The sequence below is a fragment of the Onychostoma macrolepis genome, chromosome 05 (genome assembly GCF_012432095.1).
Source record: "Onychostoma macrolepis isolate SWU-2019 chromosome 05, ASM1243209v1, whole genome shotgun sequence".
In the NCBI taxonomy this organism is placed as follows: Eukaryota; Metazoa; Chordata; class Actinopteri; order Cypriniformes; family Cyprinidae; genus Onychostoma; species Onychostoma macrolepis.
The window spans coordinates 7,129,023-7,156,856 of NC_081159.1; the positions used below are offsets into that span (position 1 = coordinate 7,129,023).

The window sequence follows — 27,834 nt, forward strand, 5'->3', positions numbered from 1 at the left end:
TTGGTGTTCAGTGAACTTATAGCAGTAATTTAATGCATAGTTCATAATTTTCCAAATAAGAAAAGGGTTCTTGGGTTCTCCAGGGTTAACAGCAGGACTACTCAAACGTCCAATACAACATATGCGTGTGTTTTCCATAGCTTTTTTTTATTTTTTATGCTGGTTTGTGCATCTAATTCAAATTTACCTTGACTTACAACCAGGGCCTAAAATTAACACTCGCCAAGCGCCAAATGCGAGTAAAACTTTTCCGAAATATAAGTTAATGCAATGTAGTGAAAACAACAGCCAGTTTTAAAAGGGATTCGCTGTTTCTGACGTAAGTAAATAATAAAATAATCTTTTCCCAAGATGAGCTCATAATTGGTTAGCTGTTCTGTCATAAACGACCAGAGCGAATCAATAGAATACAAACCGGCTGTAAAGGTCAGAGCAGTGTGATGGCCAGCTTGTCCCAAGACACGGTTCTAATAACTTTTACCTGAGAAGTTATTGCTGCTTCATTTCGGAAGATTAACTTTTCCCTTCTTTATTCTTCATAACTCAAGAATGTGGCGACACACACCCGGGGTTTCGCCGCCTAAACGGTGCAGTGAAGTAGGCTACGTTCGTATGTACCAAGGTCTGTACACATACACCGAGCCGCAGTACACAGCGCACCAGCAGCGCTTCAACGGACGAAAACACACACAATTATGTCAAAATACGCGGTTTTGGCGAGTTACCTCGTAAACGTAGTCTTAAATAAGTTATAAAGTCTTAAATGACCGTAAAGAGTTTGGAGAAAATAGGATATGTGTCAGATCTGCTTCATGCGCATCAGGTTTTAAAGAGACAGTGCTGCTTTTAAAGTGAACCCTGCTGAAGTCTGTAATTTTACGTTTACATGCAACAAATAATCCGTTGTAATCGGATTGACGGCTCAATCGGACTTAAAAGGCTTCATGTAAACACCTTAATCGATCCGATTGAGCTCGATCGGAATGAAATTTCGATCGGATTGAAGGGGGTGGTTTATTCCTTTTCTAATCCGATTGAGAGTGCATGTAAACACTCGATCGGATTGAAAACCGAAACTGAAAGGACTGCGCATGTGCAATGACGTAGAAATAGCGTAATGACACATGATGTGCAGAACGAGCGGGTCATTCTTTTGAATAAAATGTTGTATAAATGCGTGTCCTGTCATTATAAAACTCTCCTTTCACTCAGCAACTGTGAAGTGGAGCAAGACAAACTCCCACCAGTCCTTGTTTCGGACTCTCATCCACAGGCAACCCGTTTTGTGCACGGGGAGGGGCATTTTTCTGCATGATAAATATGAGCAGCACGGCACTGCGATTTGTATGTATATTTGTCCAGAAATGGAAAAATATTAATTCTGCTGTTAAAAACAAATAAAGAAACAGAGAGTAGTTATTATGTGCAAACAGTGTGAGAAACTCTATATTTGTGCAGTGTGCTCATGTCCAAAAAAACCCAATTACGATTTGAAGCTTGTGACATATAAACGCGCACATCAACCCGATCACTTTATTTCAATCGGAATGAATTCAGTCCGATTTAACCAAAAATTGTGCATGTAAACGTAATATGATGTAAATCAAGCAAAAAAGAAAAAGAGAAATCACTCGACTGCTCTAGTCGCTGATTAATAAATATTAATTTACAGCACCTTGGGCAACAAACAGGTTGTATTAATGTGTGCTTTAAAAGTGAAATAAAACAAAACAAAATAATCTGTATAGCTTATGAATATGCAATTTATAGTTTATGTGAATATTGTTTTAAAATCACTTAATATTTCAGAGCCTATTAAATGTAAAAAAATAATGGCTTTCAATTATACTGTAATGTTGAATGGCTATAATTAATAGGTAAAATTGAGGGAAAATGCATTTAATAGAGACACCATGCAGTAGTATTGGTATCAATACTTCATTAATAATAGGCTACTTAGTAAAGATGACATTAAAAACATATTTAAAATATACTATCTTTATGTTGTTTCTACATTAATTTGGAGGTTCAATGTGAAATTATGACAATATAAATATGCGATTTATCATGATTAATTACAAAAAAATGTGTGATTTTTTTTTTTTTTATCGATTTACAGAAAGCACTAATGTTAACCTTTTATAGATTTTAGAATTCAATTTTATTTCAAATTTTATAGGTCCCCCCCCAGAAAGAGATCGGGACGACCCCCACCCCCTTGGCCCCTTTTAAATTTTCAGTTCAATATGACCCTCAAATGAAGCTAATTGAATAGCCCTGCTCTAATCTATTAACATGGGTGTGGAACAAATACGCACCACATTCGCATTGCAAACTGAGCAGAGGTGTAAAAAGTACTCAAAAATTTTACTCAAGTGAAATTAAAGATACTCAGTGAAAATTTTACTCAATTAAAAGTACAAGTATCTGGCATTATATTTAGGAGTATGTTATTGGTAGTACAGTAAAAATCATGCACTTAAATTAGTGCAAGTTACAATATACTAAATATTATTACATGTTATATATATAAAATCTTTTTTGTTTTCATTGTGAGTGTACACAAATAAAAGCAGACTTTTATACAGTGATTATTAATAAGACAATACGTGTTTAAAGTTGATTCAGCTGTTATAAGGAAACAGCTGAAGTGATCGCGCGCGCGCGCACACACAAACACACACACACACAAAACACATCATTTCCAGCATTGCTAACTTGACAGCTCAGTTGGTACTTTATCAAAATAAAATACAGTGAGCCAAACATCAGCGCTACTGAAGTACAAAGCCTATCATTTACATAATAAATAACAGTTTAGCATTCAGATACGTTACATTGCAAATATGGAAATATTATGGAATATTTGGATTTGTGCCGAATGAGAGAGCACAAAGCTCCATTTCGCAAACAGTTGAGTGCGCAAGCCTTTAAAGTATACTCCCTTGTCAGTCTATGTGAGAGACGCGTTCAGAATCAGCACATGGTCACTGTCTGGGGGCTTTGTTTTCAAGTGCGCAACTCATGGCATTTGCTGTTCTTCTGCTGGCGGTTATCAAACAGCGTTGCATTACTACGGGATTGGGGGTGAATTGCCTGTATTCGTCTTAAGGCCTCATGCACCGACCCGAGACGCCCGTACCATGAGGATTCGGTAGGAATACATGTACCGTGCCACCCCTAATATATATATATATATATGTATAACTTTCATCTATTAGGTGAACACACAAACTAAGATCTAAATCTTCTAAACTAAATCATCTTTTTTCTTATAACAAGTATGGGACGTCCAAAAATGACGCTTCAAAAACTACACAAAGTGAATATGACAGTAACTCATACGACCCCTGTTAATGAATCAGTGTCTTCTTAAGTGAAACAATGAAAATTTTAAACTTGACCGTCGTGTTCACTTTGTGTGGTTTCTGAAGTGGTCCTGTCCCCTTGCATTATATGGACTAATAATCTTTGCTTGTGTTCATCTGAAGAAAGAAAGTCATAAACATCTGAGGCGACATGAGAATCTTAATTTCTGGGTGAAATATCACTTTTAATAACAATGTGATGCAGAGGTTAGAAACATATTCCAGACAGAATGCAAGAATGGGTTGAATTAATGAAGAGAGTCATAGAATTAAAACATACAATATTAATGTTTTGAAAGGCCACTTTTTTGTGTTGTCTACTTCACTGTCTAAAAGGATAATTAATCTTTTAATTGTTTATTTGGGGAATTTTTTTGTGGGGGCTTTTTCTCAGGAAATATTGCTACATAATTATTTGCGACTAATTATATGAATTAATGAGCAAATCGTGTAATTATTAAGATTAAGAAAATATACATTGAGAGTCCAAATTCCTACTCAATGCGTCATATAATGACATATTATTAATACAACTTGTCCACTACCTGGTAAGAACGTCACTAAACATGAATTACAATTAAGTAAACATACAATGTTAATTTAAACACTTTTTTGGAGATTTGTAACATTTAATTAAAAAAAGGAATTCCCATAAAAATATTAATTATATATATTTTTTAAATTATCAATGATTTTATTTGTGCATTCAGCCAATGTATTACACAGCTAATGGCTCTAGCAAAACAAAGAATAATGAATAAACTTTTGGGGGGGGGAAACGCAACTTTGCTACCTCAACATGCTTCCTCAGATTTGATGGTGAACTTTTGAACCCAGACATTTACCTGATGAAAGTCATAACCGAAGTAGAACTGTGTGTGCTTGATGCATGAAAACAATGATCATTGGTTCTCATGTCAAGCACACACGTTTGAGCTTCCGTTTCCCATATTTAATGTGTATAAGATAACATGAAAATGTAATGTAATGTTGAAATAAAATTGTAAGGAGTAAAAAGTACTGTTTTTTCTTCAGAAATATAATCAAGTAAAAGTACAAGTAGTCCGTTTAAATTGCACTTGAATAAAGTAAAAATCCCCCAAAATAATACTTAAGTACAGTAATCAAGTAAAATTACTCAAGTATTTTACACCTCTGAAACTGAGTATGTGTGAAACAGGCGTAACACAATGGCCTGCTCTGTTTGCTGTTTTTGAGGGACAAAAAAAAAAAAAAAGATAAATCAGTAAATCTGTTTGTTTGTTTTTCTTGTGAGTAAAGTAAAGGACAAATTAAAAACATTGTAAATATGTTTAGTCATTGTAGTAGTAATGACTGCCTGTTTTTGCAAAAAGAGTTTCATGGCCTGTAAAAAAATCTTTTGGCCTGCCAATGGTCACCGGCCATTGGCAGGTGTGGCAAAAAGTTAGTTTTAGACCCTGCTTACAACGTTTTTGTGAATCGTCTAAAAATGTATTTCAGTTTGCTGTTTCTGTTCGTAATCGCGGGTCACATGAGAGGAGGCAACGCCTCTATGTTGTTGTCATTGGCTGATTAATTCGTCTGTGACAATGCTTGCTTCTGCACGCTAGCACACCACAAAAGAGCACTTCTCATTACTTCTCTCACAAAAGAATTGCTTACATGATAACGTAGCACTTCATGATGCGCTTATATCATGAGAGAATTTTCATTTTTGGGTGGAGTATCCCTTTTAGAATTCTCTGGTGTATAGCAGAAATTATGATTCCTTTAAGCAGGTTGTTTCACAACAACAAAAATGGCAATACAATCACACTGCCGCCATCACAGTTTACTACTGTAGATGATGTTCTTACAGTGTAATGCTGTTTTTTCTTTACTCAAGACATAAGAAGATCTACATCCTCCAAAAACTTTTCATTTTGACTCATCTGTACATAGAATATTATCCCAAAAGTTTTGGCCATCATCCAAATGGTTTTTAGCAAACATGCAGAACGTTGTTGTTCTTCTTGGTAAGCAGTGGTTTCTTACGGTTGGGTTATGAAACTGACTTTAGCCAATGCTGGAGAAACCTTTTTCAGAGATCGTTTGAAATTTGGAGAAATTTGACAGGTTGGCCTCTTCTGGGAATAATCTTCTCCATTTAGTGGTAATGGGTCACACTGTGGTTCAGATGAGTCAAAGAATCTTAGAAAAAAGGTTTGTAAATATTTCTGAACTACTTTATTTTTCTCAACTGTTCTGGAATGTTGTTTGATTGTGGTATTGTGTTGAAGCTTTGTGGTGATGACCTGTCACTGTTGAAAATGTTCAATATGTGCTATTTTTACTCAACATGACAGGTTGCATTCAAGCCCGACTGTGTTAATCACCCAAATCCAATTACAAACTCTAACCTGTCTGTTAAATCTTTTAATCACTTGTCGGATTATAAAGTGAGGAAACTGTATCAATAATGCAGATTTCAGATGCACTGGCTCACTGTGAATGTGAAACTGATGCATATTTGAGCCTTTTACTACCTGTCAAAAAAAGGGCACCATAAAGATCTCTGTAACTGCTTACAGGTGCCAATTTATTTTTTATTTTTTTTATTTTTTTTCTTGGCAGAAGGATAATAATGGAAGCCTGTTAATTTTATGTCTTATTATCATAATGAATTTCATAAGTTTAACCTGTGCTTAGAGGGTTTTGTCAACAGATATGATGGATCCAAGTTTGAAGTCCATAACAAATGCTGTACATTAGTGAAATGACAAAGATGCGTTTACTTGCATTAATATCTTGATGGCAGATGAATATGTTTAGAATTTGCAAATTAATCTAGAAATGTGATTTACCAGTAAATTTGTTATTTAAGCACATCCTCTAAATGAGTAAAATGGCCTATAACAGTGCCTTTTGATTAATTGCACACTGTAAGTCAAAATTAGTGAACAGATATTCACAGAAAGCTACAATCACCATTTTAAAAGAACAAGACTTTAACTGCAGCTTTTAAAAAGACCTGAACTTTGGTAAACACCATGCACAATACCACCACAGAGCTAAAGCATCTGTCTGTGGTACAGCTGTCCTCAACAAGTCCACTCCTGTTGGAGTATTTATTCTTTCCACATATGTAAACAGGAAATTTGGGGGAAAAAAGTCTGCTTTCCCACTGAGGTAGATCTACAAAGGGCAGAATCCTAGCCCAGCAATGTTATTATTGTCTGAGTTGTGAATGTACCATCTGTGGCAATTGACCTACTTCCATAACTCCAGGATTTTTAAACTGCAAGTTGAGAATATTAAAGGTCCTAATTACAATAAGAGACAGTTTGATCTTCAATACAAAGTGTGTTTTCACTCAGGGTGTAGTATTATGTGTAATTTTGAACTTTCATCCCATGGAAATCCTTACTGCCATAAAATGTTTCTTTTTCCCTCTTTTACAGACCTGATTAACGGACACTGAAAGCTTATGATGTTCGCTGGATCAGAAGGGCCTATGAAGGGGCTATTTGTCAGAGAGGCATTTCAGGTATTTGGGGCTGTAAGGTATTTGCATAGATCCTACTTGTGAGAAGGTGTAAAGTTGGGCCAAAGTCAAAGAAAAGCGGGTTAGTGTGGGGTCATTCCTCCTTTCAAATCTCTTTGGACCATAACTGACACAAACATAATTAGTGCTCATTTTTGCAAATCTCGATCACGGAATTGCTGAGGAAGTCCATTTAAGCTGACTTAACCATTACAAACACAAGACAAAAAAGCATGACTTCAGTTATCTCTCTCTGTTTTTGATAGCTTCTACAACTATGGGAAGATTTAAACTTTAGAATGAGACTTTGTTATTACATGTAAGCAGCTCAGTCCATCCAGTCCAAACTTTATTGTCTATAACTATCAATTGGTTTTCTGGCAGCCCAATAATTGTGTTTGGGTCATACTTTATATTAGGTGCCCTTAAGTATGTACTAAGATTTAAAGTAATCATTTGATACAGTGCACTTATACATGTTTTTACATTGTACTTATATTTTAAAAAATACCTGCATGTAATTACATCTATAATTAATTTATGTAATTACATTAGTCACACTGTTCACCCATCCCTTACATCTTAACCAACCCTATACACACACCACCCGACCTGTCCCTAACCTTACCCGTATCCCACCTCAATAGCAGCAAAAGTGTTTTTCAATACAGTATGCAGACAATATGTACATTGTACTTATTTTTCTGATGTAAGTACATAGTAGTTAAGGCCACCTAATATAAAGTAGGACCTGTGTTTGAAATAAATGTGACATTGTCTGCAGACACGGCAGGTCAACACTTAAAATTCAAATAATCCTGTTGCTCAAATCAATACCACTTCAGGAAACATTGCATAAGAAAGATTTCAAATGTAAATTTAACATGGATTTACATATTCAGATTTCAAATGTAATAGCTGTTAATCTCTATTCTGTGATGCAATATAGAAAAATGCACTTCATCATTGATTAAAGCTTCTCGTCCATTTCAATATTTCTTCAATTCAATCGATTCATTTACATACTCACCCAGGCATAACTCAACCCAACAAACAGATGAGGACATCATATCTTTTTTTCCAGAACATTGATCTGGAGCTAATTGGAATTCTTTGGCAGGAAATTCAATTTCAGATTAGCTGTCTGGTATCTGGAAAGAAATTAAGCCCCCTCTATCAAAAATCAAAGAGCTCGAGAAATCCATTATAGGACTTTCTATTTAAGAGATTTTGAATTAGCAGCCACTTGAACTCGTGCCAGTAACACCATGCTGATAAATCTCACAGATAAACCGCCTCTCTCATTTTCACCCAAACCCACACTGAATCCTACCTGAGAGGTGTACTTTTCATTAGGCATCTGTCTAGTGCTACCACAGAAATATTCAATATAAAAACATTCTGATTGATGAGTTTACAGAAAAGACAGCAATAGGTTCCTTGGGAAACAAACAGGATATCATTGATCCCACTTGGGTTTAAGAGGATTCACTTGTTTTGTTGTAGTCTGTATTCACAGAAATATGAACTTGGCTGCTAGATGCACTTGCCCATGAAGTTCTGTGTATCATATTCAGCAGGGCATTCCTCTGAGTGTTTCATCTTGTTGCAGAGCACTTCCTGACTTATTTGGACATCAGTTACTTGGCAGTGACTTGCCCTAAACAACAAGTGTCTTGTTTGGATTTGGCTGCAGTGATATGCAGTTAACCACATGCCTTGAAAATGCTCACAGAACCCTTGTGAGACCTGCACTTGCTTCAGTTAGTATTCTGGCCTGTGCATTTTAACAACATACCAAGAGTGAAAAGAGCATTTAGATTTTGAAGAAATATATGCTGCTTCATACAGTCCCCAGAGGATTTTGACTGTCAAATAAATTTCTTATGACCCTGTGGCATAAAAAATTAAGTTTGCATGCAGTATAGTATATTGGGGCCTCTTTAGTGCTTCTGTGCCTTTTTTTTAAGCTTTAAAACTTCAGTTCCCATTCATTGTAATGGGCCTTTTTCACAGTCCGCGTTCGAGAATCTTCAAGTAGTTGTGTAAAATAACTTCCGCTGTAGCCTGTATGAATGGCAATGCCTGTAACATGGGGTTGTTGTGATTTATTAATGAACAATTAATTATAGAATGAATTAAGTGTCGCGACAGTCATGAGACAACTGATGGGAATCTGCCTGCAGCTGCACGTTACTGCTGGAGAAATACTTGGACAGTTTTAATTTTATTTTTAATGTTATTGTTTTTATTATTGCACATTGTTTACTATGGTTCTTCTCCAATCTTATCTACAGTATAATGCTATTCAATCACTGTGCTCAAACCCGGAGGATATGTCACGTTTAAGATGGTAAAACCAGTTATTTTTGAATAACTCTGGGATGAAAAATATGAATATATTTGAACAACTCCAATTTGATCTAATACGTGATGATTGTAGCCTATCGGAAAGTAAAGTAAGTGCACGAAAGCATACTAACATTATTACTGTTTAATTTGCACAGTCTTTAGTCGTGGTTAATGTTTTATAAGATGTATAAGCTTGTCCGATTTTATTGCTCTTTAATGTCATATGTTTGTATGGTATTCTTGCATTTTTTAAGTAAAAAGCTAGTATGTTTCTGAAGTATTGTGCATACAAACGCCTATGCACTCCCATTTAAATCATGAAATATGCTTTGGAATATCATGACAACATTTTTCATTGTTTCGTCATACCCGATGAATGATTGAAAACTGTGGTTAACATGTTTTAATAAAACATCTAAGATGAATTGTTCATTAATAAATCACAACAACACCATACTATGGGCATTGCCATTTATACAGGCTACAGCGGAAGTTATTTTACATAACTAATCGAAGCTTCCGGTTTTCGAACGCGGACTGTGAAAAAGACCTATTGTATGTCTTCAAAACATCTTTCGTGTTCCACTAAAGGAAGATGGATTTAGAACAACATGAGGGTGAGCACGTTCATTTTTGGATTAATGACTTTAACCAACCTTAATGTAAACTTTGGAAAGTAATGTAAAATCTAGCAGAATGCTACTGATGTAAAGTAGAATTTCATTATTTTACACAAGTTACGTAAGTTTTACAAAGTTTTGTTTGGCCAAACTTTTCCCCCTAATTTTAAGAATAACACCTGTCAGGCAGTGATGAATCTCTAAAGCTCACACTTGAGTTGTGTTTAGCACACATTCAAGGATTATATTTAGAGTTGAAAATGAGCTCTGCAGGCTCTCTTAGAACGGTATGTCTAGCAGCATGAGATTCACAATTTGCTAGATAAAACAGAAGAACTTTTACTCACTAAAAATAGTTGGGTTAAAAATGACCCAACAGATAACGCAATGGTGGGTTACTATAGCACCTACCTAATGTTGGGTTATTTTAACCCAATGGATTGGGTAATAAGTTTTACCCAATGCATTGGGTTATAAAATAACTAATTTGTTGGGTTATTTGGCCAAAATGTTTTAAAATGCTTTAACCATCCTGGTATTATTATTATTATTATTATTATTATTATTATTGTTATCATCATCATCATCATCATTATTATTATTGCTATGTAAATAAATAATAATGTACAGCATACAAATATATGGAAAATGCTTTATTTCCATTACATTAAAAGTTGCAAATACTTCTATTAAATTAAATGACTGGTTGAAATTGTGTTATTAATTATTTCCTTATCACATTAGGTTATATGCAGTTGTTTCAGTTTACAAGATAAATATAAATTCACAAACAAACAGAACAAAGCTAGTACAGACAATGCAATTACAGCTGCAACAGGTTTGGGATACTCAATGTTCAAAATGTAAAATAATTTAAAGCATGTATCAACTGCTTGTAAAAAGACGGCCTTGCTTCAGTGCCATTTCTCCCACAATAATGAAGGCTTGATTATGAGGGAATTGCCTTTGTTGCTCCTCCTCCTCCAAATACAGAATGAAATTTGTTCCAACCTTTAAACAGAAATTTAAAATGGTAAATATGCACACATACATCGGATCAAATAATACCCAAAAATGTATTGTCATAAATGATGCACTTACCCACTTTGTATGGCAATGAAGGAGGATATCTGGCAAGGTTTTACTGCAACTTTAATGCAATCTCCAAGACCAACTTAAATAGAAAAAACAATGGATTAATCTCCAAACAAGAAGGGGGTCTTTTCTAAGCCATGGTAGCAGTTTTTCATTTGATTTCTTACTGTTGTAATAATGGATTAATGTCTGTTATATATCAATTTGATTAGCCAAGTGTTACAAGTATCACTGTGTATACACTGTGTTTGTATCATTGTAGACAGGTGTGCGAATTTTTGAACTCTTTCTGCATGTTACATTGTTATGCTAGTGGGTGGTAATGTGAGTGTATCAATGACATACTGAATTAAATTTAAGTTATGTAAAAGCTATATCACACTCGTAATCGTGCTGTTAGACTCTATATCAGCAGGCTGTGGTTATCTGTGGCCTCATACATGATCTTTTATGCTACATTGCATCTATTCAGAGAATTTTGAGCTGGCACAAGCAGCCTTAAATGAGAAGTCCACTTCCAGAATACAAATTAAGTACAAAGAAATTAAGTTTATTGAGGAAAACAATCCAGGATTTTTCTCCATATAGTGGACTTCTATGGTGGCCAACAGGTTGAAGGTCCAAACTGCAGTTTGAATGCAGCTTCAAAGGGCTCTACACAATCCCAGCCGAACAATAAGGGTAATTTTTCTTAAAAAAAAAACATTTATCTACTTTTTAACCACAAATGCCCATCTTACACTAGCTCTGTGATGCGCATGTGTGTCTTCATGCATTACGTAATCATGTTGAAAAAAGGTCACGTGTGGTTAGTTCTTCATGTGTGTACTCCGGTTCAAAAAGTTAGGGTAGGGCGAAAAACTCCATCCCATTTTCTCCTCCAACTTCAAAATCGTCCAACATTGTTGTTTTACCTTTTTTGTAAAGGCCATTTGATTTTCTTTGCACGTTCACTTTGTAAACACTGGGTCGGTACTTCCACCAATGTCATGCATGTGTGATTATGTAATGTGTGAGGTTGAGCTAGTTCAAGACGAGCATTTGTGGTTAAAAAGTATATTTTATGTTTATTGTTTTAAGAAAATGACAGCTCATTTCGCTAGACAAGACCCTTATTCCTTGGCTGGGATCATGTAGAGCCCTTTGAAGCTGCACTTAAACTGTAGTTTGGACCTTCAAACCATTGGCCACCATGGAGTTGAGTAAATTATCAGGAAATTTTTATTCTGTAAGTGAACTTCTCCTTTAACTCAGCTATGTAAAACACCTTCACAGTATTCTTGCTTGTGTGAAATTGCTCAAAGGAATAGTTCACCCAAAAATGAAACTTTTGTCATTATTTACTCAACCTGAAGTTGTTCCAAACCTGTATGAGTTTCTGTTTTCTGTTGAACACAAAAGATTTTGTAGAATGTGTTTTTATTAATACTATGAAAGTAAAATATATTTTGTGTTGAGCAGAAAAATGAAACTCATAGAGATGTGGAATAACATGAGGACGAATAAATGAGAACAAAAGTTTTATTTTTGGGTGAAATAACCCTTTAAGTGTGTGTTGGTGTGCTTGTCAGTACATAATGTAAAATATTACAATTTGGCATGAAATACAGAGCAGGGTTTTCTCACCAGAAGAAATACCGGAAGATCCAACCAATCTTCATCTCTCCATGCCCTTTAGAGCTCAAAGTCTATCTATCCCTGACATGTGGGTATAATATACCTTAGTCCAGAATAATCTAAAATTAACAAAGAAATGGAACAGTTAAAATCAAACATTAACATAAGATGACTACATTTCCTACTTCAGTGTTCAAAATATAATTAAAATCTCACTTGTTATTATCTATCAATTGAAAAACAGAGAGCATTTTTTTTATGGTTTTGTGGGTTCCATATATTATTCTAATTAACTAACTGGTTTTAGTACAGTACACCAAAAATCACACTATGAAAAATATTAAACATAAATAATTCCAAATAGCAAACAGATTAAAACAGTACTTCATTATTACAAGGTTATGACTTCACACAAACACATTACAAAAATAAATATGAGAAGATGATGAATAAAACAAATATAAACAAGTTCTAGTGTACAATCATATTTTCATTTTCACAAACTGTTATCCAGCATCCTGTTCAGACCCTAATATGGTACATACAATCAGTATTAATTTAATTTAACATGAACAGTTTGTGTGTGACTATACCTTTAAACCGATAACGGTATCTTTTGATAATTGATGATAACAATGCACCACTCTCTTCCATGTTCAGTTCTTCGTGGCTGAAGAAGCGACGCATGTAATCAGTATAGCTCACAGCGCCCTCTGTTGGTGAAAATAATCACTACATGATTGCTCTGGTAACCAGCAACTTAGAGATAATAAAATGCTTAATTTCTGCGTGTTTCGTAGTGTTTTAATTTTACACTGTAGTTTCCTGGGGAAAGGACATTAAATTTGAACTAGATAAAAAAGTTCGTCAAGACAAACTTTAGGTTGCCTTGAGAAAGCCTAGCCTGAATGTTTAAAGCAGTTGTGAAAGCTTGAAGTTTAAAGGTTTTCAGTTTGAAATAGGCTAGTTAAGCGTTCATTTACTAGTTTTTAAAAGGTAAAAACCAGAAAAAGGTTGATAACATGATTAACATGTTACTAGCATATTGCTAGCATGACTAGCAAGTGACTAGCATGTCGCTAGCATGTTTCTAACATGATTAGCATGCTACTAGCATGTTGCTAGCATGACTAGCAAGTGACTAGCACATCGCTAGCATGTTTCCAGCATGATTAGCATGTTACTAGCATATTGCTAACATGACTAGCAAGTGACTAGCATGTAGCTAGCATGTTTCTAACATGATTAGCATGTTACTAGCATGTTGCTAGCATGACTAGCATGTCGCTAGCATGTTCTAGCATGATTAACAAAGTGACGAGCATGTCGCTAACATGTTTCTAGTATGATTTGTATGTCACTAGCGTGATTAGCAAGTAACTTGCATGTTGCTACCATTTTTCTAACATTATTAGCATGTGACTAGCATGTTTCTAGAATGATTAACATGTGACTAGCATGTTACTAGCATGATGCTAGCATGATTAGCAAGTGACTAGCATGTTGCTAGCAATATTCGCAAGTTACTAGCATGTTGTTAGCATGTTTCTAGCATGATTAGCATGTCGCTAGGATAGATAGATAGATTAGAAATATTAGATAGATGAGTCTGAATGGATTAGAAATAATACATAGAAGGGAAGCTTGATTGAGTCTCAAAGGATTCTGGGAGTTTAAAATTTGAATTTTGACAGTTGGAGTTTGAATAGTCTTGGCTCATCTGAACATTCCATCAATGTAAGTCTATGGGATTTTTATGATTTTTAATCTTCATTTTTATGAAAACTATAAGTCCAATCAGTCTGAAGAGATATAGCAACTCGAGTCAGACCAGTCTGAAGAGCTGGGCTGAGTTTGGTGGTTCTAGCTTGAAAGCTCTAGGAGGAGATGCGTTTTAAAATTTTAGTCTCATAAGAATAATAATAAGAAGCTTAAGTAGCAGATCAGTAGGTTGGCTCTCTCAAGCCAACCTAATAAAAAGGCGACATACCTTCACTCAGAGTGGACGCAACACCACGAAAGAGGCTCCGCTGGTCTTCAAGGTGAGCGCTTCTGCCTAATATCTGAAATGTATGTAAAAAAAAATTCCCCCAAAATTGTCGAGACGAACAGAAAAAGTAAGGAAACCGTTTTTTGTACGTTTGAAATCAATCTGCTACAAGCGCTCGTGTGGTTAGTCAAGAGTGCAGAAAAAACGGATTAAAGTTTCAGTCGACAGGGGAGATGTAAACAAACTCATAGGAAAAACAGAAATATTAATGTGTCAGGGCATGAAGACACTTTGTAACGAAAAACATTATGCACACATATTAATTTACCACTGTATCATCTGTCGCAGCTGCACCAATCGACCGTTGGAATTTGAAATTCCGTTGGAATGCGTCGTTGTTGAAATAACCCAATAAACATAGGAATAACCCAACAAAGCGACCCAACATGTTTAACCCAGATATTGGGTACAGTAAATAACCCAACGTTTTTTAGAGTGGAGTCTAAGGCATCGAGTAAACTGAGGAAGCAAACAGAGACTCTGCTGTCTGCTGTCTCGGCAAACAAAAACCCATGCCAGCCGAAACTACACAAACACACCCTCCACACCAAGACTCTGTTTGTATATCACCATCAAAGAAATGCATTTATACTAGCTCACTCACCTTGCTTTTCAAGCAACTGTCCATTGAAAATGGGTGGATCCACTTTCCATGTTCTTGCACATCACTACCATGGAGAGGAATGATGCAAACAAATGTTTTAAAATACCTAAAGGCTTTCTGAACCACATTGCTTACAGCTTCCACCCAACCTATTTAGTTCAGATCCATGAGGGGAAAAAATCAGCTCAGTTTTTTTTTGTCACATTTTTGTTTGTATATAGACACATGCACATTTTTTTTGCAGTTTTTTTTCCCCCACCAGCCTTTCTTTAAACTAGCAAAACATTTGCATACCCATGAAGGCCATGGATGAACGGAGTGTACTGTCTCTTGGCACAGAAGCTGAAAAGGCTTTCTCTTCAAAGCAGATTAATTTTTTTAAGGCATTAGGATCAGAGCTTTGAATCCAGGAATGCTTAAGAAGTTGGGATCTTATTTCATTGCTTTTAAACATTAAAAAAAAAAATTATGTGCTTGTTGAGATTAATGAAACATTTTTTTGACTTGACATTGTTAATTGGATTATTTATACTTAAGTGGCACATTGGATTTTTCCCATATCATCTGTGATATATCAGTTCTTTTGCAAATCCTTAGCAGTCACATGATACGACTGAATATTCACACCTTAATGACCACAATTTCTACTAGCCAGAGCTTCAAAGTGACAGCAGAAGGTCTGGAATCCATAGCAGCTTTCATTGGCTAAGGACTGCTCAAGAGGACAACTTACCGACAGGCAAAGCAACAAATCACAGTTCATTTCAGCATCATATTTAGGGGAGTGAAAATAAGTCGATATCCCTATATGATGACAGACCGGCGTGCAGTTTAATCAAGAAAGTCATGCAAGTTTCCTGCAAAAATGGTGCAACAAAGTGCTTTGAACTTCACATACTTTTGAAAATCCAGTGCTTAGTTTATCATGAAAAGCTTTCATTGTCACAGGTGTAAACACAACAGCTTTCTTCTTCCATAAAGGGCTTTGTTATCATGACTGCTTTGTTTCCAGAGAATTAAAGAATCCTGTAGAATTAAACCAATCAGATGACGACTTTGAAGTATTTCCCATTTTGTGTGCCTTATGCGTCATACATTCAACCAATGGTCTATGAGCGTGATGTGTGAGGCTGAGACTAGGCTGGCATTGACACTAACCGTGAATATTATTGTGAAAATGTTAGGACATAATTTGATGTTTTCTATTATGCCATTATAGGAAAAATGTCATTAGAGATTCTCCATCTCTCAGCTGAAGCTTTGAAGAAGACGTGACATGATACTTATCAGCAGATAAAGCGAAAAGGAACTTCCAGACAAAACACAAAGGGTACGCTGGTGTTTCTTGCACAACTACAACCTCCAGCAGAAATTACTTCTGTGAAAAGCTTTGATCAAGGTTTTTCCAAATGTCCCTGCTGATGGAACAATGTCATGCCACTGTAACTTGAATGTCTGAAACTCATTTAATTATCTATGAATCAAGGCATTGTATTCAAGATTTCAACAAAAGGCCCCAGCTTGCTTATGAGTTATATATTCATGGAACATTTTCATTCACATAAATTGTATTTCAGTTAAGGGTGAAATCACACAAAATAGTGATAATGTGCGTATTTCATCTGAAAAAAGGTTCCACATTGTTCCACCTAAACTCTCAGATATCACACTGTGAATATTTGTCCCAAAAATGACACTTTTATACTTTTTTATGTCAGCTTTGATGGATGTGGGGTGAATTAAGTACATGAAACAAATACAACCTGAATTCAGGAAATGTTGGGACGTTTTTTAAATTTGAATAAAATGAAAACTAAAAGACATTCAAATCACATGAGCCAATATTTTATTCACAATAGAACATAGAGAACATAACAAATGTTTAAACGGAGAAATTGTATACTTTTATCCACTAAATGAGCTCATTTCAAATTTGATGCCTGCTACAGGTCTCAAAAAAGTTGGCAAGGGGGAAACAAAGGGCTAAAAAAGCAGGAAATTTTAAAAGATTCATCTGGGAGAACATCTAAGTTAATTGACATCAGGTCTATAACATGATTAGCTATAAAAGGGATGTCTTAGAGAGGCAGAGTCTCTCAGAAGTAAAGATGGGCAGAGGCTCTCCAATCTGTGAAAGAGTGCATAAAAAGATTGTGGAATACTTTAAAAACAACGTTCCTCAATGTCAAATTGCAAAGGCTTTGCAAATCTCAAAAGATTCAGAGAAACTGGACAAATCTCTGTGCGTAAGGGACAAGGCCGAAGACCTTTGTTGGATGCCGTGGTCTTCAAACCCTCAGACGACACTGCATCACTCATCGGCATGATTTTATCATGGGCCCAGGAATACTTCCAGAAACCACACAACTAAAGCTCTATCACGCAAAAAGGAAGCCATATGTGAACATGGTCCAGAAGCGCCATCGTGTCCTGTGGGCCAAGGCTCATTTAAAATGGACTGTTTCAAAGTGGAAAAGTGTTCTATGGTCAGACGAGTCCAAATTTTACATTCTTGTTGGAAATCACGTACGCCGTGTCCTCCGGGCTAAAGAGGAGGGAGACCTTCCAGCGTGTTATCAGTGTTCAGTTCAAAAGCCAGCATCTCTGATGGTATGGGGGTTCATAAGTGCATACGTTATGGGCAGCTTGCATGTTTTGGAAGGCACTATGAATGCTGAAAGGTATATATAAGGTTTTAGAGCAACATATGCTCCCCTCCAGATGATGTCTATTTCAGGGAAGGCCTTGTGTATTTCAGCAGGACAATGCAAAACCACAGCTATTACAACAGCATGGATTCGTAGTAGAAGAGTCCGGGTGCTGAATTGGCCTGCCTGCAGTCCAGATCTTTCACCTATAGAGAACATTTGGCGCATCATTAAACGGAAAATACGTCAAAGACGACCATGAACTCTTCAGCAGCTGGAAACCTATATCAGGCAAGAATGGGACCAAATTCCAACACCAAAACTCCAGAAACACATAACCTCGATGCCCAGATGTCTTCAAACTGTTTTGAAAAGAAGAGGAGATGCTACACCATGGTAAACATGCCCCCATCCCAACTATTTTGAGACCTGTAGCAGGCATCAAATTTGAAATGAGCTCATTTTGTGCAAAAAAATTTACAATTTCTCAGTTTAAACATTTGTTATGTTATCTATGTTCTATTGGGAATTAAATATTGGCTCATGTGATTTGAAATTCTTTTAGTTTTCATTTTATTCAAATTTAAAAAATGTCCCAACATTTCCGGAATTCAGGTTGTAATAAATAAGTATTACAAGTTATTTTTACATCCAAAAGTGGTTTTCATCAACTTGTCATCCATCTCATCATTTATGAATACAACATTCATAATCAACAGGTCTGTAAAATGAAAAAAATAATAATAATATATATATATATACAGTATATTTGACATTGAGATCAGACATTAAACTCCCTGAATTTATTTTTAATCCTTTCTTTGGTAGGATGGATGCACTGAAAATAATATCTGATATCTAGAGGTCTGCTCTTATCTTTTAAACCAGAAGCAACAGGAAAGGCAGTTTTTTTTAATGATATTAACCTAATAAATATAACAGACTTACAGTCCACTGCAACACATTTCAGTGAGATTATTAAGGCAAATTCTGATCAAGAACTATATTTCTGGTCAGCTCATTTTACATATCATCCAAAAAATGGTGTTTCTCAAATATCTCAAAAATGAACATCTCACCCTCCAGATGCACGGACAATTCACAAACTTCAAAGACATGAGTGGGAGAATCTGTTGGCTTGTGGCGTAAAGATCTGGTCAAGAGCCCTAGCAAATATTTCTCTAAAGTTTTGCCTCCACTGTTATACTCCCAAAAAGATGGATCACCGAAATAAAGCAATTCATTTAGAATTATTGGAAGCCACCCATGTGCTGGCCACAAAGTTTTTCCCTCTGTCCTGCACTGAAGACGTCAGACTTATTTACTGTACATCCTGCCAGAAGTTTGAGTTGTACAGCACAAGTTAATTGATGATACATCTCAGTTTACAGAGCAGCTGGTCTGTTAGATTCAAGCTCCTGCTGTATGTTGGCCATCAGTGCGGTGCTGATGTAGTTCCCCCCCAGGCTGAGGTTCTCAAGGGAACATTTCCCTCCAGAGCGTAGAGTCTCCAGGAGATAATGTCCTCCAACCTCGCCGAAACCATTATTATCCAAGTCTACCTTCCTCAGAGTCTTATTTGATCTCAGTGCCTCAGCAAACAGCTTGATACCATTGTCCCCAAGGTTGCTTTCATCTAAGATGATGTGTGTCAGCGTAGTGTTCACTTTCAGGCTTTCAAACAAGACTGTCCAAGCCTCCATGTCTGAACATGATGTTTGTGCCAGGCCCAGATATTGAAGGTGGGAATGATACCTCATAAAAGTGGCCAGCACCCTTAGGCCATCGCTGCCAATGCCGTTTCCACCTAGGTCTAACTCTTTGATCACAACGCTAACTGGAGAGAAGTGGATCGGTTCAGAGTTTCCACGCAGCGCTGCTGTTTTATCTTGAAGTTCAGCCAATCCACTAAGCAGGGCCTGCACTCCAAGATCGCCAAGCTGGTTTCCAAACAATCTAAAGAAGAAAGAAAATGACCTTCATTATTCATAATGATTTATAACTACCTTCAACTGTTTCTTTATTAGAGCAGTTTTGAAAAGTCAGCTTATTTTTGGACATATTTAGAAGGTCTGCATGAAACGTACAGTAGTTCTTTGATCTGTGGTTTGGCCTGCAGAAGGTCTAGTAAAACATTGACTCCAGGGGGTCCGATTTGGTTCAGATTAAGGTTAATCACTGTGACTTCGGATGGGCTTCTTTTGAGCGCCGTTGCCAAACTCTTGAGCAGTTCATCAGTCAGACCTGTGTTTCTCAGTATTAGTTGATCCACTTCATCAGAATTGCTCAGCACTTCTGTCATGGCATCCATCTGAAGCAACAACAGCAGATTCTACTAATAATATATTGTTACAAAAATGATCAATCTTGTATTCTTTCATGAAATGTGTCAAGAAAAACTGTAAATGTCAATAAATGCACCAGTTTCCCATGAAAAAAAATATAATTTGCATGTATTTATTAATATGGTAAATCCTTCTTACTCTCAGAAAGCCACTCAAATCAAACTCAAGGACCAGGACTAGCTGTTTTATTCAATATTGTGGCTTTCTGCTCATTAAATTTCCCATCTTGATTTCTAAAATCTAATTATTGGAATATTACTTTGTAACTTAATCCAGCACGTTATCTCTGAACTTACTGACTGTGAAGACTGTATGTTTTATAGAGAGGCTATAAGATACTGTAAAGATATAGGAATGTTTGAGTGAAGCCAGACTGATAGTGTGACCATTTTCTCTCTTGGTGTGAAATCATGCAACGTCCTTTGCTTAATTGTGCTGAACAGAAGCAGAGCCCAGTAAGACAGGGCTTATGATACATCATAGCTTTATCTGTAGAAATATCTATGGATCTGATTTTGTAGGCATTTTAGCAGTTAATTTTTAGAGTTAAGATCACCTGTTTTTGTAAGTCTTGCTCCTCAGATGTGGCATCCCCTGGACCTTCATAAAAAAAGAAGAGAGAATGTCTTAACTCATGACTTGACACACACACACACACACACGTTTGTTTTTGTGAAAAGTGGGGACATCCCATAGGCGTAATGGTTTTTATACTGTACAAACTGCATGTGCTATTGCCCTACACCAACCCTACATCTAACCAGAGCTGGGTAGATTACTTACAAATTGTAATCCGTTACTGATTCCAGATTACATGACAAAAATTGTAGTCAGTAACGTAATCCGTTACATTACACATTTTAGGTAATATATAGATTACTTTTAGATTACTTTTGATTTAACTCGTTTATCACATTGATTTAAATAGCATTATTGTAACAGACTTTAATAAGAGTTATCTTTAATTTCTCTATTTGTTTTGTGTTGCCTTTGAACTATTTTGTATGTTTAAGGATCGCATTATTTCCGTTAGTTACGGGCGACTTTTATTTTGAATCGGAAACTGCTTTTCACGGCTAAGAGAAAAGGAATGGTATAAAGAGCGAACGCTTCATGACGGCTTAACAGAACTCGTGCACAAAAGGACTGTTTATAAGTTTATTCAGCACCCCAACCCATTCAGCTCTTACGGTGATTTCTGGAGTAAAAGGGAACGCTAATAAAACTTCAAGAAACATCAGTAAAGTGTTGGCCATCATTCGGACGGGGTCCGCTACAATTATCTTGTACCATAATGATGTAAAAAATGCAAAGAGTAGGAAAACTTGTTCCATTGATTGTAATTTACAACATGAGTGCATTAAACATATTACATCAAGGTTTCCCAAACTAGGGTTCGTAAAGGAACTGCAGGGGGGTTGTGAGTTTAATGAAAAGCTGACAATTAATTAAATCATAAAAAATGTAAATGAAAATAGATCATTTTAATACAAACTCCCTTTAGAGGAAAGTCTCTTCACTCGGCGGCCATATTTGCCTCCAGGCAGCTCTTACAAGACCGATCTTAATGAATGGAGGAATCCTGAAATCTCAAAAACTGCTTGCTGAACTCACAATTAAATTACATATGTCAAATCAGCAACAAAAATCTGAAATTAATTGCCCCATGAAAGTTGTTTCTTATGGTCAAATAGCGTTTAAAAAGCTTATTTTTCAGGCTAGACCAGCCAATGCGCATTCGGAGTCATAACGTGCTTACTGCATGTTTTCGGCTGCTCTAGTCAGGGCTGCGTTCAGCTCTGTCAAAACATTGCAAAACGTTTTTTAAACAGAAACATTGGTTTATTGAACACCCTCTTCTGATGACGCAAGACAAGAGCTGCAACTATGGCAGCTGAGAAGGCCATTCTTTGTGTTCTTTTTGAAGAATTTTCGGAGCCTGATGAAATCGGTATGAATACGCGTTTAATACTGCAAAATACGCTCGATGTTACAGTCATTGCCCTTGCCGTCCATTCTTATGTAAAGCACTTAATTACCATTGTGTATGAAATTTGGTATATAAATAAAATTGCCTTGCAATGAAGCTAAAAATATAAACAACTACATCATCATGTTGATATGCTATATTGTTACTATAAAACTCTTACGACAAACATGTCTTCTAATATCTTCAGTTGTTGCATATACCGAGCTGCAGCGGACACATTTGTAAACGACTTTACTTGGACCCATTGTGCGAGCTGTCTCTTTAATACGGCGTGGTTTATATACATGTTGCTGCTGATGAGAAAACATCTCAAATCCCGTTGCACACCATTTCCAGGAAACATGTCGTCCATCCCGGAAACCAGGTTTGGGCTTGAATGTGCCCCATGTTTCTATGGAAAATTTGGCTCTTTCATTTAGAAGGTGGGACTATTCCTCCATATTGCGCGTTACAGTTTCTCCCATTCATAAGTATAAGAGTGAACCGTCTTTGTATTTCTATAGTCTTTGTTTTAAATAAACCACTTATTAAAAAATATTAATATGCCATGTGATCATTAATCAACATCAAAGAAACCGTGAACATGCACATTTGATACTTAATTATTGAAATATATATTTTAAAATCTCAGGGGTACTTAAAGCAAATATAGGCTATTTGGTGAATAAGGTTTAGATAAAAAAAAGTTTTGTAATTCCCGCATTACATGTAACTAAGAAATAACGTGAATATGTGCATTTTAATTTGTTATAATAATTAATAATACATGGTTAAAAAAAAACCTACAGAGTAATAATTCAAATAAAAATGAATGTGTTCATCAGTAGTTGATGCAATGTTGAAACCCTTCTTAAACCTGAAATGATTTTTGTAAATCCAGTGGTCAAATGCTGTTGCCACCTGACTAATGACTGATCTTTGTGTGAATGTCCACAAAACTGGACTATATATATACATATATATAATATGTATATAATTGGTAGGCTATTTTAGAAAGGAAAATTAAAAAAATGAAAAAGAAATTAGGGAGAATCAATGAATTTTGAATAATTTATTGCTATTGTGTGAATAATATGTCATCAGTAATCCATAAAAAAGTAACTGTAGTTTGATTACGAGTATTTTAAAATGTAATTTACTCTAATTACAAGTACTTAATTTTTGGAATCTGATTACGTAATCCAGATTAAATGTAACCAGTTACTACCAAGATCTGCACCTAACCCTACCCCTTACAGGAAATTTTGTGCTATTTCAGATTTTCAATACCCATTCTGTGTGATTTATAAGCGTTCTGAAAAGTGGGGACATGGTGTAATGTCCTGAAAAGTCACCTTCTCCAATTGTTATACCTATGTCATACCCTTGTCATTATACAAATTTATGTCCTCATTTGTTACACAAACGCACACTCACACACACACACACACACACACACACACACACACACACACACACTCATTCACTCACTCACACACGCGTTTGTTTTTGTGAAAAGTGGGGACATCCCATAGGCGTAATGGTTTTTATACTGTACAAACTGTATGTGCTATTGCCTTACACCAGGAAACTTTGTGCTATTTCAGATTTTCAATACACTCCATTCTGTGTGATTGATAAGCGTTTTGAAAAGTGGGGACATGGGGTAATGTCCTGAAGAGTCACCTTGTAATATGTCATACCCTTGTCATTATACCAATGTATGTCCTCATTTGTAATAAAAACGTGCGCACACACAAACACACACACACACACACACACACACACACACACACACACACAGGAAATATTGATCATAAATCAATGGCACATACTGCAGAGCTTGATCTTAACAGTTATACCAACCTTGGCTGTTATTCATTTTAGGTTTCCTTGCTTCTGTAAAACTGCTGTCACTTTCCTCACTAAGTTCCACTTCTGATGCTGAGCCATTGGCAGTGAGTCCTGAAGTGATCTGCTCTTTGATTTTGTTCCTCTCAGACTCTAGCAGATGATACAAAATTACATATCTGTTTCACTGTTCATCATATGTCTTGTGATAACATCACAAATCAGGTTTTAAGAAATGGGAAAAAGATGTCTATATATTCCTGCTAATACATCAACTGTACCCTCAATAAAACTGTTTTGGGTTTTTTAATTTTATTATATTTCAACTGTTAAATATGTGAAGCAGTTGTTTTTGCACTGCTGCTAGACTTATTCATTTATTATGAACAATCTTATCTTTTGGTTTGTATCCATCAATTCCAAATAAAAAAAGAAAATAAAGAAGATAAATTACATTTTATTTATAAAGTACAATTTCCAAATAAAAGATAAGATAAATGGCCTTTTATTATGTTTATGAAATTCACTGGGTTATTAAGAAACTATGCTTTACTATGTGGGTATGTAATACAATTTTTCGGGCAATAATCTTATTTTCTATTTTGTCCTTAACTATACAACTTTATTCATTACTGTGATAACTTTTGCCATACTGCATAGCACACAGAGTATTCTGATGGTTAATATAAAAGAATACTAAAAATAAATTAGAAGTTCAGATTTTGAGGCAAAGTAGGTAGAGTAATGGGACTCATGGCCTTAAAACTTCACACTGACCTTAGTATATGTTTGAATTAGAAACTACTTTTTGTCATAACCTTTATGGTAAAATGATTGACTCCCACTAAATCAGGCTAAAAGACTCAGGGGAAACCCTGTCTGTGAGCAATGAGCCAGTTCTTGACTCACTGTTTACTTTGAACCACTTCTGTTGGTCTAGGCCTGATTCCAGACCAGTGCTCATTTCAACACATTCTTCATAGAAGTCCCTCAGTCTTCCCCTGTTGCTGCTTTTTCCATTCGATTTCGAAGCATCAATCGTTTTCTCGCCGTCGCGCTTAGTCAAGGTTTTTCCTTCCTGCAATGAATCTTGAGAAATGCAACTGTCCTGATATTGCTGTCTATAAAATAAAATACACCCTAGTGATTTACAGCAAAGCTTTCGTGAGACCACTTCAAAGTTTTACATTGCGCTGGCAAGGGACTCCATCCAACGGCCTTGTCTGCTCACAGGCACAATAAAGAGTGGGGAACCACATCGCTGGAAAAGATTTGCACTCACCTGGCACTTTAGTTTTATTTTCGTTCACTGAATTCTCCTTGTCTGGCGCATTTTCTTTTGCTGATGTTTGCAGTTGTTCTTTGGTGTTGGAAGGTGGTTTGTTTTCCTTTTTATGTGCTTGCGATTCTTCTAAACTTTTGCCCTCTCCTCGCTGGCTGAGTGGTCCTTGATGGCGTTTGTGACGTTTTCTTTCTTTTGCACTGCCATTTACGTCTTCACTGTCTGTTGACAAAGCACCTCCATCTTTAGAGAGCTTTCTGGTCTTCTGCACCGATCTTTCCATTCCAAGAGGGATGAACAAAGGGGAAGAAGGGCACGACTCCATAACACCTGCACAGAAGGCATGATTACCGTGAGGCATTCGGGAAATAATGTGCTCTTGTAGATCATTAATTTGAAGAATGCCAGTGGGAAAGTCTAACAGCAGTCGCATTAACACCAACCTTCATTAGAATTGATGGCTTGTTGCAAGGCTGGAGCTGGACTATCGATCGCTGGGGTGCCAATACCGTGCCTTGAATTCACACATCTGAAAAAGAAGAATATGTTTACAGTGGCAACCAATTTGGTCTTGAGAAGAAACCTCTGCTTTAAATCTTTTCTTGATCTTGCATGTCATCATATCTCACTTGTAGCAGGGTTTTCCTCCATTTAGACGGGTCAGTCTGAAGCAGCTCCTGCGGCCTTGCTGAAAGCCAGGGGCGTATCTGTACTCGCAGCAGGAACTGATCCTGGCTGCTATGATTCCATTCACAAAGATAGTAGCACTGAAGGGGAAGCCCAGGTGTCTATGGGATGTGAACTGAAACTGCTCTATTGGGGAAAAGTATTGTATAATTTTTTTTATTTGAACTTTTTAAAATTAATTAATTTATTTAACATTTTATTTATTATTTATTTATTTATTTATTTTAACTTTAAAATGTATTTAACTACATTATTTGTTTTACCTTTTCAATCTTATTTTAACTTTTTATTATTTGTTTTTTTTTTAGTTTAGTAATATATTCGCTTAAACAAATTTCAGCTCTATTAAGCAAAATGAAAAATTATTTTTTTAAATGCAGAATACTTTAATATCTTATATTTATTTTTTAGCTTTAAATTGTATAAAATTAATTGTATAAACATCTGTATTTCCTTTATAATCTTATTCATCTTATATCATATTGTTTTATTTCATTATATTTATTGATTTGTTTTTTTTTCTTTTTATGTCATTGCAGAAACCTAAAATAACTGTATTTTTGTGCTTTTTGTTATATTGTAGCATTAAAATGTTTTTTTAATTTAATTTTTTTAATAAATTTTAATTACACTGATAATATGTTGAATGTTGAATTTCTACTCTGTTCAGCATAATGAAAATGCTGATTATACTGTACATAATGTTGAAAATACACAATGCTTTCTTTATTTCTGTAAATAAAATGTTCTTTTATCTGTCTCTTTCCTTTTGTTAGGTAGAACAGGTAAAACAGTTACTTGCTAGTTGTATGTGGCCAGCCTTTAGATTTGTTTAAAATAAAGATTATATACAAAAAAGATTATATATATATTGGCAGAAGATCTCAAGCAGTGTAACAGGGTAATGAGCTTTACCTCCAGGTTGGACAAATCCTTTAAACACACAGATGTTCTCCCCTCCACAGATCTGTTGAAGCACTTTCATCTCATCCCGAGTGCTGCCAGGAAGCCCCTGCCCCAGGTACATCATCGTCACAATCACATTTGACTTCTTGGACTCTTTCTGTGCTTTGAGGTAACTCTGGAAGACAGAGGTCAAATATTCTTCGCATGCAACTCTTTCAGAAACCATTTAGGTGACAAAGAAGGCACATTTCTAACAAATATGGCACTGAAGGTGCTCTGAAACTATAATTTTCCTAGGCATAGAGACTGTCAAGCAGAGAGACCAACTAAAACAACTCAACACTTCAAACTGGTTCAAAGCTGCAGTGTAATCTGTCAACAGAGTCAGAGCCGACTCGCCTGCTTGTTGTTGAAGTCAGGAGCTCTCTGTGAGTTGATGGAGGAGGTGGAGCCGCGGCGTCTGCTGGTGCTGAGATAAGGACATGAGTGACTGAGTCTGGCCGTTGCTGTCTGCAGGTTTGACATCGGTCCTGTGATAGCAGGAAGGTACAAATCACTCAACCGTCCTCTGATCGCTGGCTGGCTTGACTTGTTGGGCTGCACACATTAAAGCAAATAATTTCAACATGAGAGAAAGCGAATAAGAATTCTTTTGTTCACTTGTTACTTGTCAAATAAATTTCACTGTCGGTGTGAATCCCAACATGCAAGCGTTGTATCTGTTGCGTTACTTTATAGATTTCCACAGCATTGTTTCCATCCAGCAGAATGAGGCTGCCTTTACGTGTGAAAACACTATCCAGAGAATTGTGCCATTTGGGAGTCAGCGGTCTCTCACCTCTACGACCCCGAGGACGAGTCTGCTGTCAGATACAAGAACATCGAGTTTTGAAAGATTAGTTATGCCCAAGATTCATTTTTTATTTGTAAGAATA

General features: G+C 36.0%; 1 protein-coding gene and 1 long non-coding RNA gene across 4 annotated transcripts; one reads left to right on the forward strand and one right to left on the reverse strand.

The window, feature by feature from the left end:
* Positions 1–427: 427 nt before the first annotated feature.
* Positions 428–27,526, forward strand: LOC131541170 (uncharacterized). The gene is made up of 4 exons (XR_009271419.1): positions 428–622; positions 6,791–6,876; positions 26,959–27,068; positions 27,197–27,526. It is a non-coding gene; the product is annotated as an uncharacterized LOC131541170 (long non-coding RNA).
* LOC131541169 (ribonuclease inhibitor-like) lies at positions 18,682–27,198 on the reverse strand. Of its 3 annotated transcripts, none has more exons than XM_058776747.1 (6): positions 25,936–26,325; positions 24,934–25,835; positions 24,040–24,177; positions 20,761–20,804; positions 19,947–20,170; positions 18,682–19,815 (listed from the first exon to the last, which is right to left on the reverse strand). In XM_058776747.1, exons 2-6 carry the CDS (start codon positions 24,986–24,988, stop codon positions 19,245–19,247), a joined length of 1,032 nt encoding a protein of 343 aa, XP_058632730.1. In that variant the 5' UTR covers positions 24,989–25,835; positions 25,936–26,325; the 3' UTR covers positions 18,682–19,244. The 3 variants fall into 3 exon arrangements, with proteins under 3 accessions (XP_058632730.1, XP_058632731.1, XP_058632732.1); XM_058776748.1 differs by having other exon boundaries at positions 24,934–25,145; positions 25,307–26,325; XM_058776749.1 differs by adding an exon at positions 26,909–27,198 and having other exon boundaries at positions 18,734–19,815; positions 24,934–26,119.
* Positions 27,527–27,834: the final 308 nt, after the last annotated feature.